Source organism: Eucalyptus grandis, chromosome 5 (assembly GCF_016545825.1).
Source record: "Eucalyptus grandis isolate ANBG69807.140 chromosome 5, ASM1654582v1, whole genome shotgun sequence".
Taxonomy (NCBI): Eukaryota; Viridiplantae; Streptophyta; class Magnoliopsida; order Myrtales; family Myrtaceae; genus Eucalyptus; species Eucalyptus grandis.
The window spans coordinates 59,434,925-59,452,982 of NC_052616.1; the positions used below are offsets into that span (position 1 = coordinate 59,434,925).

The window sequence follows — 18,058 nt, forward strand, 5'->3', positions numbered from 1 at the left end:
TATATCTTGGGTCTCACAAAATCTCACGACTATTAATTGAAAGTTAAAATTAGGAGTCAACCCAACTTAGAATTGCTTGTTCCTTTAGTACAAAGCCAAACAGAAACCACCACATTTCTACCTGTATATTATTTGCACAAGCGCACCAAGCGCACTTATCAAACAGTACATGTAAAACCAAACAGTTATTCCGTACACAGCATACACATAATATCCTTGAGAAGCAAACGAAATCAGGTTCACGTGCTTCATCGAGGGCCGACTTCAGTAATCGACACTTCATTGACTGATGAAGGCTCGCACCCACTCGTATATTGATCATGTTCCTTGTCATTCTCTATGATGGTATTCGGCGGTCCTGTCTGGCTTCGGAGGAAAAAGGCCGGTTCTCGTGGCAATGGCAGAGTAAGAGTTTGGCTGCTCAGCGCAAGAACTATGTTCGCCATGGTCGGTCTATTAACTGGATCTTCCTGAACACATAGTAAGCTAATCTGTATGCATCTGAGAACTTGGCTTCTCGAATGAGATTCTCCCAATGCTGCGTCCAATATTTCCAAAGTCATGTCGTCTCTCCAATGTTTCCAAGCCTAGAGCAGCTCAATTGAACACAAGTGAACCGTGGAACAATATTGTTGATTGAAATCCGCAAAGAATAAATAAATCATATAAAAAACTTACATAGCTTGCGAGATCTTCTCCTCCATCAGATTGGTAGAAGTAGTCATTCCTCTTGCTGCAAATGATCTCAAGGAGGAGAACGCCGAAGCTGTAAACATAAGACTTTTGAGAGAACCGCCCGTGCATCGCATATTCGGGGGACATGTAACTGCTGAAAACAGCCACCAGAAACGTACGTGTTGGGATGCTTTGCATCTATACAAATCCCCTTATCAATTCTTAACCAGAAGCTGTCTAACATTAAATTTCGAAAAACACGAAACTAACTAGGTTCCCACGATTCTTCCGGTGCTTGCTTTAGTTTGATCGACTCCGAAAATCCTCGCCATGCCAAAATCCGAAATCTTTGGGTTCAAATCATTGTCCAACAAGACATTGCTAGCTTTTAAATCACGGTGAATGACTCGAAGCCGAGAATCCTCATGAAGATAGAGCATCCCTTGAGCAATGCCTAATATTATCCTGTAACATCTTGGCCAGTCTAATTGTTTGCTTTTCTCGGAGTCTACATAGTGATTTAAGTATTTGAATGAGAGCTAATATTATCTAGGAAGCCTAGAAGTTAGATTCAAAATGTTATATTTGATCTAGTGAACGGGATATGAAAATTTGCTCATTTGTCTAAATCGTACATTAACCTACAAGATGAATATAAAGCCAGTGAAGTGGAACTAACCGAACAAGAAGTAGTCGAGACTTTTGTTGGGCACAAACTCGTACACGAGTAGCTTTTCCTGTCCTTCCAAGCAAAATCCGAGCAATCTCACTAGATTCCGGCGTTGAAGCTTTGCCACCAACAAAATCTCGTTCATAAACTCTTGGACACCTTACCTTGAGCTTTGAGATAGCCTCTTCACAGCTATTTCTTGTCCATTGGGAAGCCGACCCTGAAATAATATGTGAAAGCTAACAAGACCTCATGAACTCTTCATTCTTATCCTTAAACTATATTATGAATCAATGAGGACCCCAAAAATTTAGGTGCTCTTCTATGTCGTTATGCTATCATAACCTCCACATCATTAGTCCTTTGGATACCTTTTATGATAATAAATAGATGATTGTGAGATTTGGCGGGACTACTGTAAATTATTTTAAAAGCTTAAGTTATTAGATGAAGACATGATTTAATATTTAATTATTCTATTAATGTTGATCACAAGTCATTCTTATAGCTAGAGAGACAAAATAGTCTAATTTCATGTATTGCTTTTAATTCACCTTGAATGTAAGAAATGTGTTGAAATTTTGTCCCACTTCACTTGACAAATGAACTTCCTCCACCTAATAATTTAAGCTTTTGGGATATCACTCATTTAGCATCCATTTCAATTTAGGTGAGCTGTAAGTATTTATAATATTTTTAATCACTTAAGTACCTCGTAAACCTCCCCGAATCCACCTTCACCAAGCTTGTTTTCTTGAGAAAAATCGTTTGTGGCTGCACACAAATTATCCCAATCGAATTGCAAGGACTTTAAGGATGTGATCTCGCTTACACCTGCATGAGTGAACAACAAAGTCGTTCAGACTTATACTTGTTTTAATGTCTTACGGTCATAGCTTCAAAATCTTTTTGTTTCTCATTGAAAGTTTCAATCTTATAATCGAATTGCAAGGACTTTAAGGATGTGATCTCGCTTACACCTGCATGAGTGAACAACAAAGTCGTTCTGACTTATACTTGTTTTAATGTCTTACGGTCATAGCTTCAAAATCTTTTTGTTTCTCATTGAAAGTTTCATTCTTTTGCTATTTTGTTTTCGTTAAATTGACTATCAGTACCCGTTTCTTCTTGTACCGCTTCATGTTTCTTCTCTGCTTGCCTCCTCCAAAGGTAACGACAACCGATGAAGAGAAGCATTACAAAAATGGTGACTGAAGCGATAATTGCAGCCAAGGTACCTGATCAGATGATTCTTTTCTCAGCATGTATCTAAAACCATCAATTAAATTGCAATCCTGAAAGAGTGAATGCCATAATACCTAATAAGGAAAGCCACGATCTTCAAAACTTTGATTAGACATAAAATAGTGTATGGAAAACTTCAGACTTACTTCAGATGGCTTGGTAACAAGTGCCTTGAAGGCATTTTCTAACAATATCCATTAGCCAGACCAAAAAAAAAAAAAAAAATCCATGGGTTAGTTGGTGACCCTTGCAGGCCCTAAGTGGAAGGAAAAAAACCTAAAGAATTTAAAAAATTCAAAATATATTTTTAAAAAGTCTAAGGCGACAAATAGTGTCATGTCAATGCTCAGCTGACTAAATAGGGTGGATAGATTGAACTGGTATAGATGCAAAAGTTTTATTTCTGAATTGACGGAAAAAAAAGAGTTTAAGAACAAATTGGCAATTTAGAACTTTTTTAGTATTTGTGCCAATAAAATTCAATGCTGCTCACAATTCAGGGGTTTTTTTTTAGCGAAACTAACTCAAAGTTAGTAGGTATTCCGATTTAAAGAATTTAAGTTAAGAATGCTAGCACTCTCGAATTTTTTAAAAAAATAAACAATATACCAAATGATATTGCATTTTCACGAGCTTAAACGCAACGTACCTTTGGCAATATTTCCACCATGACCCCGCGGGGCAGCTGAAGGTTGCGGAGAAGACGATTACGGACTGGGGCTTGACTCCCAAAATTTCCACAAATCCCATCGGAAAATGCAGCTCGGTTTATAAACAACGCCGCCTTTACTTCCGTGGCAACACATATCAAAATCATCAATGGTTTGGAACAAGCAACCCCCACAATCGGACGGCGACAAGTCGGGACTACACTGAAACAATGCGTAGATCGTATTGTTGTCCGGCAAGTTGACCTGCCCCTTCGCGAATTTGAGCTTCGTAGAGCCCTCTCCGGCTTCACTCGCTAGCCTTCGCGTCAAGTTCCTCCATATCGCATCGAACTGGTCTTGGTTCATGGTGATGTTGGCGCCATTTTTGACCCGAAGGGTAGGTTGCGTTTGCAGTACGCCGAATATCGGAGTGTCCGAGTATCGGATAAAGCATGGCGGGTCTCCGGTTCCCCAAGAGAAAGCCGCCTTCTGGTTGGGCATTTCACGACCAAATCTGCGACTGCGGACCTCACACAGATTGAACAGGTATCCGCCGACGTATCGCCTCGGCAGTAAGTGCTGGCGTAGACAGTGTTTGGATCCTCGCCCTCGCTCGTGGCATACGACCCATCATGTGCAACCACGTTGGAGGAGAGAGAGCTCAGAACGGCCTCACGGTTCGTTGCGTAGGTGCTGTTCGACGTGAAGTTTCCGGTGGTGTCGAAGCAGAATTGTGCTCGGGATGAGTAGGTTTGGATCAGAACAGCCAGCGAAATAAGGAAATAGAGAGTGGATGATGAGCGAGTCATGGTATGGTTTGGTGTTGGTGTTGTAGGTGCTTCGAATGGCTTTGCTCGATGCAGAGTCGTAGAATTTTAGGCTATGTATCGCAGAGGTTGTGGTTCGTCTTTACGAGGTGGAATTTACTTGCAGCGGATAAAGTGAAGTGAAAATACATGGATGAGAGAGAAGTCTTATATGTGGACTATTCAAAACTCTCAACTGGTGGGGATCATAGATTCCTAATCTGATCCAATTTCAAAATGAAAATGGGGGGCCGGACCAGGAGGATTGGTTCCCAAAAATTGGATTTAACCAAAAATTGGATTTCCATATTACGTAAAAGGAGTGGTGCGAGTTGAGTTGGGATAAGAGAATTTTGTCCTGTTGATGTGATTGCGCTTCTGTAACATAAAAATTAAAAATCGTCCCAAAATATCTTGGGGAGACTTCAAGGTAGTGGAGTTGGACCAGGTACCTTAGGGCGTGCATGGAAACGTTTCTTAGAAACGTTTCCGGCACACTTCTGTACGGAAAGTGTGCTTGGGAACAAAAAGGAACAGAAACGCGTTTGGTTGTGTTTCTGTTTTTTATTTTTGTTTCTGGAACGAAATAAGAACAGAAAAAAAAGAAACAAAAAAAGTCGTTTCTTTTGAAAAGAAACACTTCTTCGACGGAACAAAAGAATAAAAACCAAAGGAACAAAAGAACAAAATCGGAACAAAGAGGCGAAGCTTCGTTCTTCCTTCGTGCGTGCTCGTCGCTCCTCTCGTCGGCGAAGCTTCGTTCTTCCTTTTCCGGCGTCTCTCCCATCTCTCCGGCGGCTCCCAATCGGCTGACTCTCCGGCGACTCCTCACTCGGCCAACTCTCCGGCGAAGAACGACGCCGACGCACCGGCTGAAGCTTCCGAATCCAGGTACGTTTCTGGTGCTCCTCCTTCTCCGGTCGACGAGGGCTTCGGCGACAGCTCAGTGGAGGCTCAAGTGCGCGTCGCTCGCCTAGATCTGTGGCAGATCTGGGCGACGGCGGCTCGCTCGAGCTGCTCTGCCGAGCTCGAGCTGCTGTGTTCGCTCGGCAGAGCAGCTCTGGTCGCTCGAGCTAGCAGAGAGGCTGCTCTACCGCTCGAGCGACCAGAATGACGCCCAAGCTCCATCCGTCTACTGGGTGTGTGCGAAAGTTCGGGGGTTGGTGGGGGGTGGGTTCGGTTCGTTCAATGTTCGTTGCTTTTTGTTGCAGGACGATGAACCCATTGTGGAGGACGTGAAGGACGACAACAAGGACGACGAGGAGGACGACGAGGATGACGACGAGGAGGACGATGACGATAAGGAAGATGGGGCTCAAGGTGGGTCTTTCTCTTCTTCTTCTTTTTTTATTTATTTCGCTTTACATTTTGGAAGCTGGTTGTGTGATTTCGCCCGGTTTTTGGGTTTTTGTAGTTGTGTGAAAGTTTGCTAATTTGTATACGTGCATTCGCTATTTTTCGTTGGGAGGATTAATTTGAACCAAGAGGGATTGTTTACGGGCAAATGGGATGGTACGGGGGAATTACGAGGTGTGACATTTGGAGTGTGTTTAGTTTTTGTTGAGGTTGTGTTGCAGAGTTGATTTTTTAGATGAAGTTCTTGAATCCCAATGGTCTACTCTAGTTTAGGTGGAGTAATGGAAGTGCTATGTCCGCGGAAATCATTTTTGGTTTAGGATAATCCTGGTCATTCTTTCATCTCCAAAAGGGTGTCACTGCTGCGTATGTTGATTCAAATTTTGCATTTTCAACAGATAGCAATAACTGTGATGCTACGTTTATCTGTTTAACTGAATATGCGGATGTTTGCTACTTTAAGTTGTGGGAAAGACTGGGTGTGGTGATGGTCTGTTTCATTTGATATTTTGTAGTTTTAGTGTGTAATCCGTTGATAGAGAGGTTTCTGTTTTAGTTAGAACTCAACTTAGTAAACCACAGATGGATTTCATGATCTGAAACTTTTGCTTTTGGATTGGTTTGGTTAGTTCACTGTATGCAAACATACAATCACAAGTCTCGAATTCCTTTTGGGTTGGCAGAAGGCTGGTTCCTTTTGGTTTAGTATGTGAATGAGGAAGTTGTTTGTGTGGAGTATCATTGGATTTTATGTTTTGGCTCAAGTTTGTTGGTGTAGTTTTTGATCTCTGCAATGCATATACTTGCAGTCTGCTTGAGCTGTGCAGGATTTTTTACTGAAGCTTCTCGAAAATTCCAACAAAAGTATATTTCTATTTGATATTGTCAGCTGCTACTTTTGGATTTAAGAACTCAAACAACATGAATGGGCAGGTGCAAATGGGGGTTCGAAGTAGAGCAGAAGCGAGAAGAAGAGCCGCAAGGCTATGTTGAAGCTTGGCATGAAACCTGTAAGCGGTGTAAGCAGGGTCACCATCAAAAGAACCAAGAATGTGAGTGCTTTTTCTTTCAAATCTCTGTCATGCATTTGATACCTCATCCTTTATATAATTTAGCAAAAAGTTAGAGCAACTCTGAATTGTGTGGGTCTCATTGATTATAGAGCACTAAATGGTGTCTAGTGGCTTTGGAAGATCCATTTATAGCTGACCTGAAAAAATGGAGTGTCTTAGTTCATTATAGTTGAAATTGATTTGCATATATAAACAATGGCATGTTATTGAGAAATTCCTGGTGTTTCAGGTCCTATTCTTCATCTCAAATCCTGATGTCTTCAAGAGCCCTCACTCTAAGACTTATATCATATTTGGGGAGGCGAAGATCGAAGACTTGAGCTCACAACTGCAGACACAAGCTGCCCAGTTGTTCAGGATGCCCGACATGGGATCTGTGATGGGCAGGACAGACACTTCAGCCGCTGCCTCAGCAGCACAGGCTAATGAAGAAGAGGAAGAGATCGATGAGACTGGGGTTGAGCCTCGCGACATTGACTTGGTGATGACCCAGGCTGGAGTTTCAAGGAACAAGGCCGTGAAGGCTCTCAAGACACACAATGGGAACATTGTTGGTGCTATCATGGAGCTTACTACCTAAACATGCTCCATCGGGGTTTGCTTCCTGGCCTTTTTTGGTGATGAGCTTTGAGAACTGTCTAGGTTATCTGAGTTGGGATTATTTGCAGCATTTATTCACTTTCTCTATCGGCTCTTTTATTCTTGAACTTGTAGAAGAGAAATTAAAACGAGGGCGTCTTGTCAACAATCCACTCGTTTAACATGGCCGGACCTTATGCCTTTTTCAGCTTCTTTTAAGTTCTCCGAAAGTCATAAAAGCGACCAGTTTATGTTACTGAGTAACCGTCGATCACGCATGGCTCACTTTTCAGTCGCAAATAGCCTGACAATGTATGGGTTTCTCCTACCTTAGCAAGTGACTAATGGATGAAAAAACGTGCTTATCAAACTTGCGAAGATGTGGAAAAATAACAAATAGTAGCCTTAACAGCGTCTTTGGCCATTGACCCCAACGCAAGTAGTTCTGATTTCTGTGTCTTCGAACGTCTTTAGCTGTAATTGAGCCAAGCTCGCTCTTGCACAAATTAAATATGCTGCTGAGTAGACACGACGCTTGAGCATGCCTAGTGAAATCTTAGTTGAAAGCTGAGCTTATTTGATGTGCATAATGCATACAAATGCAGCTTGACTTATTTGAGCTCTATAAGAAGCAAAACACATGCAAGCACGACTTGTCTTCATTTAGCTATAACACCGACAGAGCGTTTGAAAGCTATTTACAAGTTTGGAGATCAAAGAGTTCCACAAGAGCAATTCATGGGGTTTGACACACAGTGTTCTACATAACATAGAGAGAAGCGATACAGATCCAGTAAATCATGGGTGATTATTCACAATGAACTATATTACTTCATTATTGTGATGTCATGTATGGAAGGATTCATGTTGAGATGTATGGAATTTTCGTTTAAAGGCGCACATATGACCATGTTGAAAATATTTTTCTTCACTCACCATTTTCAAAATTAAATTGATAAGCATTTAATGAGCAAGTTTATATGCTTTAAAACTAAAAAATAAAAAAAGTACTTGAAAAAATTTGATACAAACTTTAATTACAAAATTTTCTACGAAATATGCCATATGATCATGTTCAAAATGTTTGTCTTCACTAACCATGAACAAAATAAAATTAATGAGCATTTCATAAGAATGAGAATTCAATATCAAGTTCAAACTTTATTAAAGAAAATGTTTTTTTTTTAAATTTAAAACAGAAATTTTTTTGTCGTTTACCAAACGTGTTTCTATTCTTTTTCTATTCTAGGAACAGAAATTGACTACGATTCCAAACGTGTTTGTTCTTTTTTATTCCAAGAACAGCTTTTTTTACGCTACCAAACGCGTTCTTTGTTCAAAATCAAGCTTCTCCAGGAATGTAAACACTTTTTTTTTATTTGTTCCGGGAACAAAAAAAAAAGAAGTGTTTCCATGCGCGCCCTTACTCGCCAAATAAATTATTAGAAGATGGAATTCCATTTATTATCTTCGGTTGAAAAAATTTCAATTAATGTTAATTTTCTAATTAATTGGGTATATTTTTGTTTAATAATTAAGGAGTGGGCACATATGTGAATCAAGCCCAATGACACGGATTCACTAATTCTGTAAAATAATTAAAGTGCGAAAATTCTTGGTTTGATCATGCTAGAGCCAGTTTATTACAGAGAGAGAGAAAGAGAGAGAGAGAACCATCATCCTAAGTAATTGGTGGATTTTTAAAAGATTTTATTTTATTAACTCTAACCCTTACCAGCTCAAGTATAAACTCAGAGCCATAGAGCTTTCCTTCTCGCCCACGTACTTAGTTAGATGATGCCATACGTTATATAAATTCTTCTTTACAATGGTGATTTGGAGTTAAATATGATCCAGACAAAACTATATTTTCACGGCCGGTTGTTGCTCGAGGAAAGATTGATGTCAAAGTGTTTTTTAATTTTTGAAAGAACATCAAAAATTTAATTTTGACCTTACACATTATATAGTATGCGTAAATAAGGATGAAGTCCTTTTATGTAAAATGAAAAAAAAAAAAAGACAATATTTTCCTCTAACCCTAGTAAGACTTCTTCAGCCACATTTCTAATTGGTAGGTTATAAATTATGAAAGTTACTCATAAATATTTATTCAAAATTAAATTTATGTGATGTCCACTTTTATAAACTCATTAATTTGAGATATGGTTGAAAGTTGGTGGGAGTTTCTTCTAACATGGCCAAAAGAAAAATATTGACATCAAATTCCACACATATGAATTTCTTCTCAAATCGTAAGCCACAATGATTTCACAAAGCAAAATCGAGGTGATGTCACGTGCTCGAATAATTGTATGTTCACAATCACAGTCAAACTCGTGAAAATGGGTCCCACAAATTGATGTATATCTACCATTTTGACTAGTGCGAACGGTCGATTCTCAGTTACCTTCTTTGTAGGGGTCAAGAAAAAATTAAAGCAATAATTAGGCTGTGGAAGAGAAATCGATCGAGGCCACTGATTTCGTTCAGCCCCAAAATAGGAAAAGGTAAAGAATTGGTGGGCGACTTCAGTCAATTCCCGTAGGGCCCCCAACCCTTTCCGTGATTCACATCTTTTTGTACCTTCTTCTTCACTTACTATTGGAAAAAACATTGCCTATATTTTCTTTTGTATCGGCCGAAATACATAATGAAATCGCATTTCCCACCATCTAAAATAATGTGCAGTAATAGTTTTAATGTTACTGTTGCCTAGAGTGACAATGTCACGTCCATGCGCATCACTATGACATTATGTACTGCATTTACGTGTATTTAAGCAATTTATATGAAAATTTGTCGGATGATTCATACAAGTAGTCTTTGTAGATGCCAATGGAAATACTTGCAAGGTCACTTGAGTTAAAGGATGTGAATAAGTTTGTTCGGCTCGAAAAAGATGTAACGAGAAATTATTACATGATGTTACTACTGTGAGTGTGCAGTAGAATTAATACACATGTAACACACTAATTTTTGGATATGGGGCTTTTCAGGATAACTCACACTTGCATTTCAATTATTATTGTATTGGTTACTCAAGAACTAGTATCGAATACATGTGTGCAAGTTTCAATACACCGCTCTTTGGAACATATAATTACTTCATTGTAGAGCAATTCACAATTATCATGACCTTTTTTCTAAGAGCATTGTAATTTGTAGATCACGGTTGTGAATTAGAACACCGGTTTAATTTATGGGCATGAATCTCTTGTGATGGTTAAGTTACCTATGTATGTGGAAGCACCAATTTATTTAACATCCATACTATGAAGTGTAGGGCAAAATTTATTCGGGTCATTTATTACCGAAAACAATAGCAAATCATACTTCAAGTATGCAGTAATTTGCAGGGTATGTGGTGACAACACTAGTCCAAACTAGATTTTCTATGGACTTTCGGTAACTGTGCCACTAATTTACACCCTAGCTTTGTAATCTTGCCCAATCAAATGGCTACAAATTTTTTTCATATTATCTAAACTTGAACAACAACTTTCTTTTTTCACCAAAAAAAAAAAAAAAAAAAATGATTTTCTTCCTCGTTTGAATCATGATGCTTTGTTTGGCAGATCGAGGATTAGTTGGTAACCTATTTTTCCTGAATGAAAGAACAATATCTTCCTCTTCTTATTCCTCATTATTTAAATCTGAATGAAAACTTTCTTTCCTTGTCTCAATCATATTACTATGTTTTGTACTCAGAAGCATCCATAAGCCGAGGATCAATTTCTAACTTTCTTCTTGCGTTAGCCTAGTGTTGAGCCTGTATCTCTTTGAATATTCCTTTATCATTCTCCTTGCTTCAATCAGTTCAAGATCATCATTATTACTTGCATATTCCACATCCACTAAATTAGCTGCAACATGATCCAAATCTTCATTACCAACCTCAATCCGATTACCATCATCATCCGTATTCCCAGCCACATTTACAACCACATCACTAGCCACATACGCAACCCTTTCCATATTGACATTATATAGACCTTCCTTTTCGTTTGAGCTCCCCTTCCCCTCCCCCCCAACAAAAATCTCAACATTTGTTTATCATCATCACCAGAAATGTCGGTTAGGTCATTGATCTCACAATGTAGATGATGATATATGAGATCAATCACTGCAAAATTATCTCTTAACAACCTAAGATCATCTTTGAGAGAAACCCTCTAACAGAGTTTGTCTATTTTACGCCAAACCTCAGTCACAATAGGTTCCGTAACATGAAAGAGTGAACCCTATTCTAGGTCTATTTCGATAACATCATTTCTTTCACTTCCGCATTCGAAGGATGGTCCCGCTCGAAAGCTACTGCCAAAGAAAACTATAATAGAGACATTGTGGTACTGGTCGGCCATTGGACCTGCAAGGGACCAAAACTATGTGACTAGCACCTTTTTATAATTTGCATAAAGAAAGCAAGTGGTCCCAACAAATTGAAGATTTTGGCCAAACAAAAAAGACGAATTTTCGAAAGACCCCAAATGCAGTGCCTTTGGATTCTAAAGCCGAATGTAGCATTGACAATGAAGTCAATGCTTGATGCGCATTATGTGAAGGAACCTTCGTTCCGTCCAATGCCCTCGATTTTTTTACTCTAAATGTCGATTCTCTGCAAGTAGGGCTCGTGCGAAGAAGATGATCCAGGCATCCTACTTGGAGATGTAATTATAAGACGATGCCATTTTGAAATGTCATAGGAGATGAAACGACATTGTTTTAATCTGGTTAAATAAAAAGCCACGTGAAAGAGAAAAATAATAATAAATAAAGCCATGTTATGTCTTCCTTTTTGGTCCATCGATTTGGATGGGGATAAGGGAGGAACTTAATTGCACTGGTATTACAAGTGTTAGAATTGTATTACAATATTAAAAAATTCAAGTACACAATTATACTTTTGTGATAAGTTTTATTAATTTCGGTGCATTTTTCCTAGATATTTATTGCACCATTACGTTCTCTTACTCAAGGGCACATATATCATTTACGTACAAATATTTGATTTCCTCTCAATTTATTCCTCCTTTCAAACAAAGTAATTCTTAATTCTTTCACATATTTCTCTAAGGAAAAGTACACTAGAAGTTTCTTAACTTGTGTATGACGATCACTTTAGTGTCACAACTTTTCGTCGGCTCACTTAAAGGCCAAAATTGGAGCAAAACAATCACTTAAGTGCAAATTTCAACTAGAGAAATTACATGTCTTTTATAATTAAATTTTTTATCTAATGTGGCATTTTTTTCGCACTGAAGCGATTAGTTTTTTATTAAGATTAGCACTGAATTGATCACTTTTTAACAACAATTGGCATTAGAGTGATCATATATATATATATATATATATATATATATTTTACAATGACTGGCACTGAAGTAATCACTTCTTAACTTGTTATACGACATCATTTAGGGTTTTTTAGGCACAAAAGTGATCACTTTTTCATTAAGATTGGCACTAAAGTGATCACTTTTTTTAACTTATTACATGACATTGTTTAGAGATTATATGCTAACTAGGCACACCGATAAGTTACGTAATATTAAGAAATTAATTTACAACGTCAGATTTCCAGCAATTCAAATCGGGGTTGTCACTTAACTTATCATTTTTTTTAAATGACACTTAAGTGAGCCGACGAAAAGTTATGGTACTAAAGTGAGTGTCGTACACAAGTTAAGGCACTTCTCATGTGTTTCTTCCTATTTCCGTTTCCCTCTTGCAAGCAATTAGCATAAATACATTCCTTCAACATTTCTATTGCTGCTCTATATTTCCTTACCTCTTGAATTTTTATTTTATTTTTCATACCCAAACGCCGACAGACTGCAAGACTTTGTTCATGTGGGAGGCTTCCTCCCATGTCCTAATTGACGAGTCTTCTACGCAAATTTAAAGTAGTTGCCGTGGCATGTCGGTCGTCTTTTGGGGTGACCCATCTAGGAATTGAGTGCACATTATTGACACCTGATTTTTAGTTGACGCATCATTAAGAGAGAGGAGTCCAAATTTGGGGTCAATTTTGAGAGATTTGCTCGGATCGCTTGGATGCATTCTAATTTAGTCGATTTGGCGTGTTCAAAGTTAGAAAGCCCAACTAAGGTGTTTCAATTTACGTAATTCGACTTGGCTCATTTTAGACTAGAGTGCAATTGAAGTAATTGAACTTCAATTTGGTCAATTGAGGTTCAATTAAAAATATGAATTTAGCTTGTGGCCTCACTTTAATAGGAATTCAATGAAATTGAATATTTATTGCACAATTAGTCGACCAGAGATAACTTAATTGCATCTCATTTGAACCGATTTATATACAAATATTTGATTTTTTTTAAAATCGGGCAAAATCAGGAAAAATAGAAAAAAATTCGGACAAAAAGTCAACCCTGTCAACCCGGTGTTGACCAGCGTTGACATATGTTGACCAGATTTGACCCTCGTTGACCGGCTAATTTTTCCGGCCATCTTTTGGCGGGAAACCACCATTTGCTGGCCCACTTCATGGCCTATGCATCCACGCCCTTTATTTTCAAAATTCCAATTTTGTTACGGATTTTATGAAATTCGCAAATCGACCGCGCATGTTATGAAAATTGCAAAAAAGACCCCAATTAGTTCACAATTGATCATCACTGTTTATCAAGGATGCATTGTGGCCATTGAAATGGGCATGTGCTCAATTAGGATGCTCTCAACAAATTTAACAAATCAATTAGCTAAGAAGACCAAATCTTAGCCTTTGGATTAGGGCTAAGATTTGATCTTGCCCAAGACTACATGACCAACTTTCCCTCCAAATTTTGGGGGGCCTCATTTTCAGATCTACTTTCTCTTACTAAAAGTCTCTCTCTATATATCTCTCGCAATCCATCTCTGAAAACGCGGTTGAAAAAAGGGGAAGCGAAGCAAAATTGCGGGGAGGAACTCTCTCTCGAAAGCAAATTTTCGCTTGTTCTTTCTCCCGCAAAAAATCACCACCACCCACTGATTCTCTCTCTGGCGCAAGAACTCCACAGATTTTCTTCTTCTCTTCGATGCATCTTTGATCGGATCAACAGAGGACGAAAGGAGAGAATTCCACTCATTCTCTCTCCAACACCTCATATCTCCACTTACTCTCTCTCCTTGATGGATTCACACGTTGAATATCAATTGGAGATTGATGAAGCTGGTGGCCATTTCTCTCATCCATATCCCTAATTTGATCGAATGACGGCTCGGCAGACAAAATCGAGCTTGATTTCTTGATTTTCCCTAAGTTCTTCAACATTCCAGTAGTTTTTTCTGTCTCGCTTATTCCGCGTGGAGATTTCTGAAGTTCCGTTTCCAAGTTTGAAGGATTTTCCTCGTGCTGTTCAGCCATCAGAAGTTGCTGGCGTTCTGTTTTCCAGAAAAATTACAGCAGCAAGATTGAAGATCGGCATTGAATAGCTCTTGTACTGGAGTTGAACTCGATATTCTTCACGTCCAGCGATTCCTGAAGTGAGATCGAAGCTAGCAGCTTCATTGTCGTTGAAAGGTGGACATCTTTGAAAGTCAATTCTTCGCTGGTTCAATCAAGGTAAGCGTGATGAAACTCCTTTTAATAGCGTCCGATGTGGCGAGAGCTTCTCGTGTCGAAATACATGATCGACAACGAAGGTTCGGGGCCAGGATACATTGCAAATCTGATTAGAATCAAAGCTTGAATGATCTAGAGTTGATTATATTTAGATCTTTTGGTTATGTGATTTTCGAATTTGGATGAACATGTTTCTGTTAGGCCAGTTTTGAGCTCTTAAATGTTGTTATCTTACGAAGTTATGAACCAGAAGTTTGATGTTACTTCATGAGCTTCAAAAGGGTAGGTCGAACGCCCCAATTGAGCATCGTTTGATCCTCGAAAAACAACTCCGATGATTAACAATTCTGCAGTAGTTTAGGTCTTTTTCGGTTTTGATTCTATTCTGTCTTCTGGCTTTGTTATTTTTGTGCCAACTTTCGTGATCATTTTTCGATAAAATTGTCTTCATGAGTTTTGTTCCAAATAATCTCATACATTTTCTGTAATTTTTTATATGATTTTTGGATCTGTTGAACTAGGTCAAATCTACTTAGATCTAGGCTTAGGTCAATCTGTTCCATATCGAGTTCTGATTTTACTATTTTTGTGTTGATTTTTTTTGTTGATTTCTGGAACAACTTTCCTTCATGAAATTTGTTCGTATAGGTGTTGTTCATGTCTTGTATTTTTTTTTTCCAAAATTTTTAGACATGTTTAGTTGGGTCAAAATTGCTTAGATCTGAACATAGGTCAGTATATCCTGCATTAATCAGAGATTTGTTTTGGTGAAATTGAGTCCATAATGCACCTATTTGGACTCAAATATTTCACGAGAGTTAAAATACATGATATATATATGTTCAATTGATGCATGCTTTGTAAGGTTTTTACATTGGTAAAGTGAATCAATTGCATGCATTAGAGTAAAAGGTACTGCAGCAATATGTGCTGGACATATAGATTGGTCTGTTTTGCCATTTTTTTCATGACTCATGTGATCTTAATTGAGTTTCGATCTCTTAACAAGAAATCATCATCATTGCATGCTCTATATGTGAGATTTTTGGTAGGATTTATGCATGTCTTGAGAATGGCTGAAATCATGCTTGTTCAGTAAACTTAATGCTGAAATGAAACATTGTCATATGTGCACATTTCCATACTAATTTGAGTCATCTAAGAATCGCTTCTTATGATCATGCATTCTTGATGGTTGAACCGCATGTTGCAAGATTTGCATACATGTTTAGGTCATATCATTTGAGTTTCATCTCGTACATTAAATTTGTCTCACAAAAAGTGTTTATCACACTTAGGATTCCCAAGTATATCGTTAAGAATCATGGATCATCTCATCATATCATTTAAATTGTATGACATTTCGCATGCCGACTTAGGATTAGATGATTATCCAAACTTTCTGTTGCATCCAATGCTAAGTCCCATGTGATTTCTTCATGCCATTTGTGCATTCTTTGAGTGATTTTAAGGTTTTCTAGTCTTATCATGAGTACAAAATGTTGTACAACGAGATAGCTTTTATGACTTATTTTAGCGGAAGATAGTTTTTATGACTTCTTTAGTGGATGAACAGTAATTATTAGGTGAGAAAAACAAACATAAATTAGAGGATAGAACTAATGTTGTATACAAGCCTAGTATTCTAGAATTACTTGGACATCTCTGTACAACTTATAGACACAAGGATACCAGGAAAGCCAAAACTTACAAAAGTGACACTTAAGTGTCAAAATCGGAGCAAAATGGATCAATTAAGTGCTAGAAGCGAGAAAATTCGGCAATAATGTTAACGTGGCAATTTTTCGGTGAGTTTAGTGCAAAATGACATCATTTTGCATGCTGATGTGGCTAAACAATGCCAAAACGATATCATTTTGGTGCTGATGTAGTAAATAATTAATATAAAAATTAATTAGATTAAATTTAAAACAAATATAAAAAGGAGGAGGGAGGCAGCCGACGGCTCGTTGGATTTGGGGGAGGGCTGCGATCCTCACCTAGATCCAGGCAAGGGCATGTAGGTCCTTGCCGTTGGTTGGCTGGGGTTGCCGGCCCCGGTCGGGCTCGGCGGCCCGGCCGACCCTCCCCCACCTTTCCGGTGATGGCAGGGAGGTGACGGTAGCGCGGGCGAGCCCTTAGCCGCCGGCTGCCTCCCTCTTCCATTCCTCCTTTTTTTTTTTTTTAAAGATTGTTTTAAATTTAGTTTAATTAATTTTTGTATTATAATTCAAATTATATCAAAACGACGTCGTTTTTGTGTGTTTTGCTAAGTCAGCATTTTGGCAAGCCATATAAGCGAGAAAATTAATAAAAAAAATTGCTACATAAGATTTTCGGTGGAGTTCGTCGGATGTAGCATTCAAGTGTCCCATTTTTCATTAAAAAAAAGTCACTTTCGTAAGTTTTAGTACTTAAATGTCATTTTATGCCAAGTTTTGGCACTCGGGGTGTTCTTTTGCCATAACTTATAATTGTTGACTAATCTGAATAACATTGAACTTGGAGACGTATTAGTAGAGAGAAACAAAGGTAGAGACCATGGCTGCTTTCGAGAGAATTGTGGCTACCGGTGTTGGGCTAATATTGTACATGCCATATTGGGAGAGCCACGCCTTAAAAACAAAGTGAAGCTGATGATTGCTATTACTATGTACGCAGACTTCTCCCAGCTTGACGTATTGGTAAGGTAGATTCTGGATAACATACTACAGCCATGACACCGTCTTTAATTATGACTGTTATGGCCACGCGGCTTGCAATGGAAAGCATCCAGATTACGACGTACTACCTGCTTGGAACATAAGCTGCCTTCGGAATGTTACGAAATTGCCTTCGGAATGTTACGAAATTGGGGCCTAAAGTCAACTTAAAGATTGCAAAATGAGAAATGAGACGTACTCATGTCGTGGAAACCATTAAGTTTGGTTTTGATGATGGCTATTACAACATGGATCTACATTATAAGTTTATTTTCACAAGCAAACATTGTGAGAGGAATAATTTGGCTATAATATTTATTTCCAAAATGCCCCTTGCTGTTTTCATCCTCCCACATTGTCATTCATAGATAAGATTGTTAAAATATTTATCTATCAATTTACGCATTTAGAGCAGTTGTCAAAAGTCTACAAAAATTTCACATGGTGTTAATGATCCTAAGTTCAAATCTTCCAATCTCTTATTTGCCTTTCCAATTTACAATTTCCACGTCTTAGGCTTAAGCCAAAGTCCAATTTGAATATTAAATCACGTATTCTTCTATTAGCATATACTCAATATCTCGGGTCTCACAAAATCTCATGACTATTAATTGAAAGTTAAAATTAGGAGTCAACCCAACTCGGAATTGCATGCTCCTTTAGTACAAAGCCAGACGGAAGCCACCACATTTCTACCTGTTTATTATTGCATAAGCGCACCAAGCGCACTTA

General features: G+C 38.3%; 1 protein-coding gene and 1 pseudogene across 1 annotated transcript; one reads left to right on the forward strand and one right to left on the reverse strand.

Moving 5' to 3' along the window:
• Positions 1–248: 248 nt before the first annotated feature.
• Positions 249–3,741, reverse strand: LOC120294091 (annotated as a pseudogene).
• Positions 3,742–5,156: 1,415 nt separating this feature from the next.
• Positions 5,157–7,310, forward strand: LOC104446307 (nascent polypeptide-associated complex subunit alpha-like protein 2). The gene is given in 4 exon segments (XM_039313999.1): positions 5,157–5,216; positions 5,258–5,366; positions 6,336–6,454; positions 6,705–7,310. Coding segments are annotated over 4 exon segments (639 nt in total). The 3' UTR covers positions 7,056–7,310.
• The last annotated feature ends 10,748 nt before the right edge of the window (positions 7,311–18,058 follow it).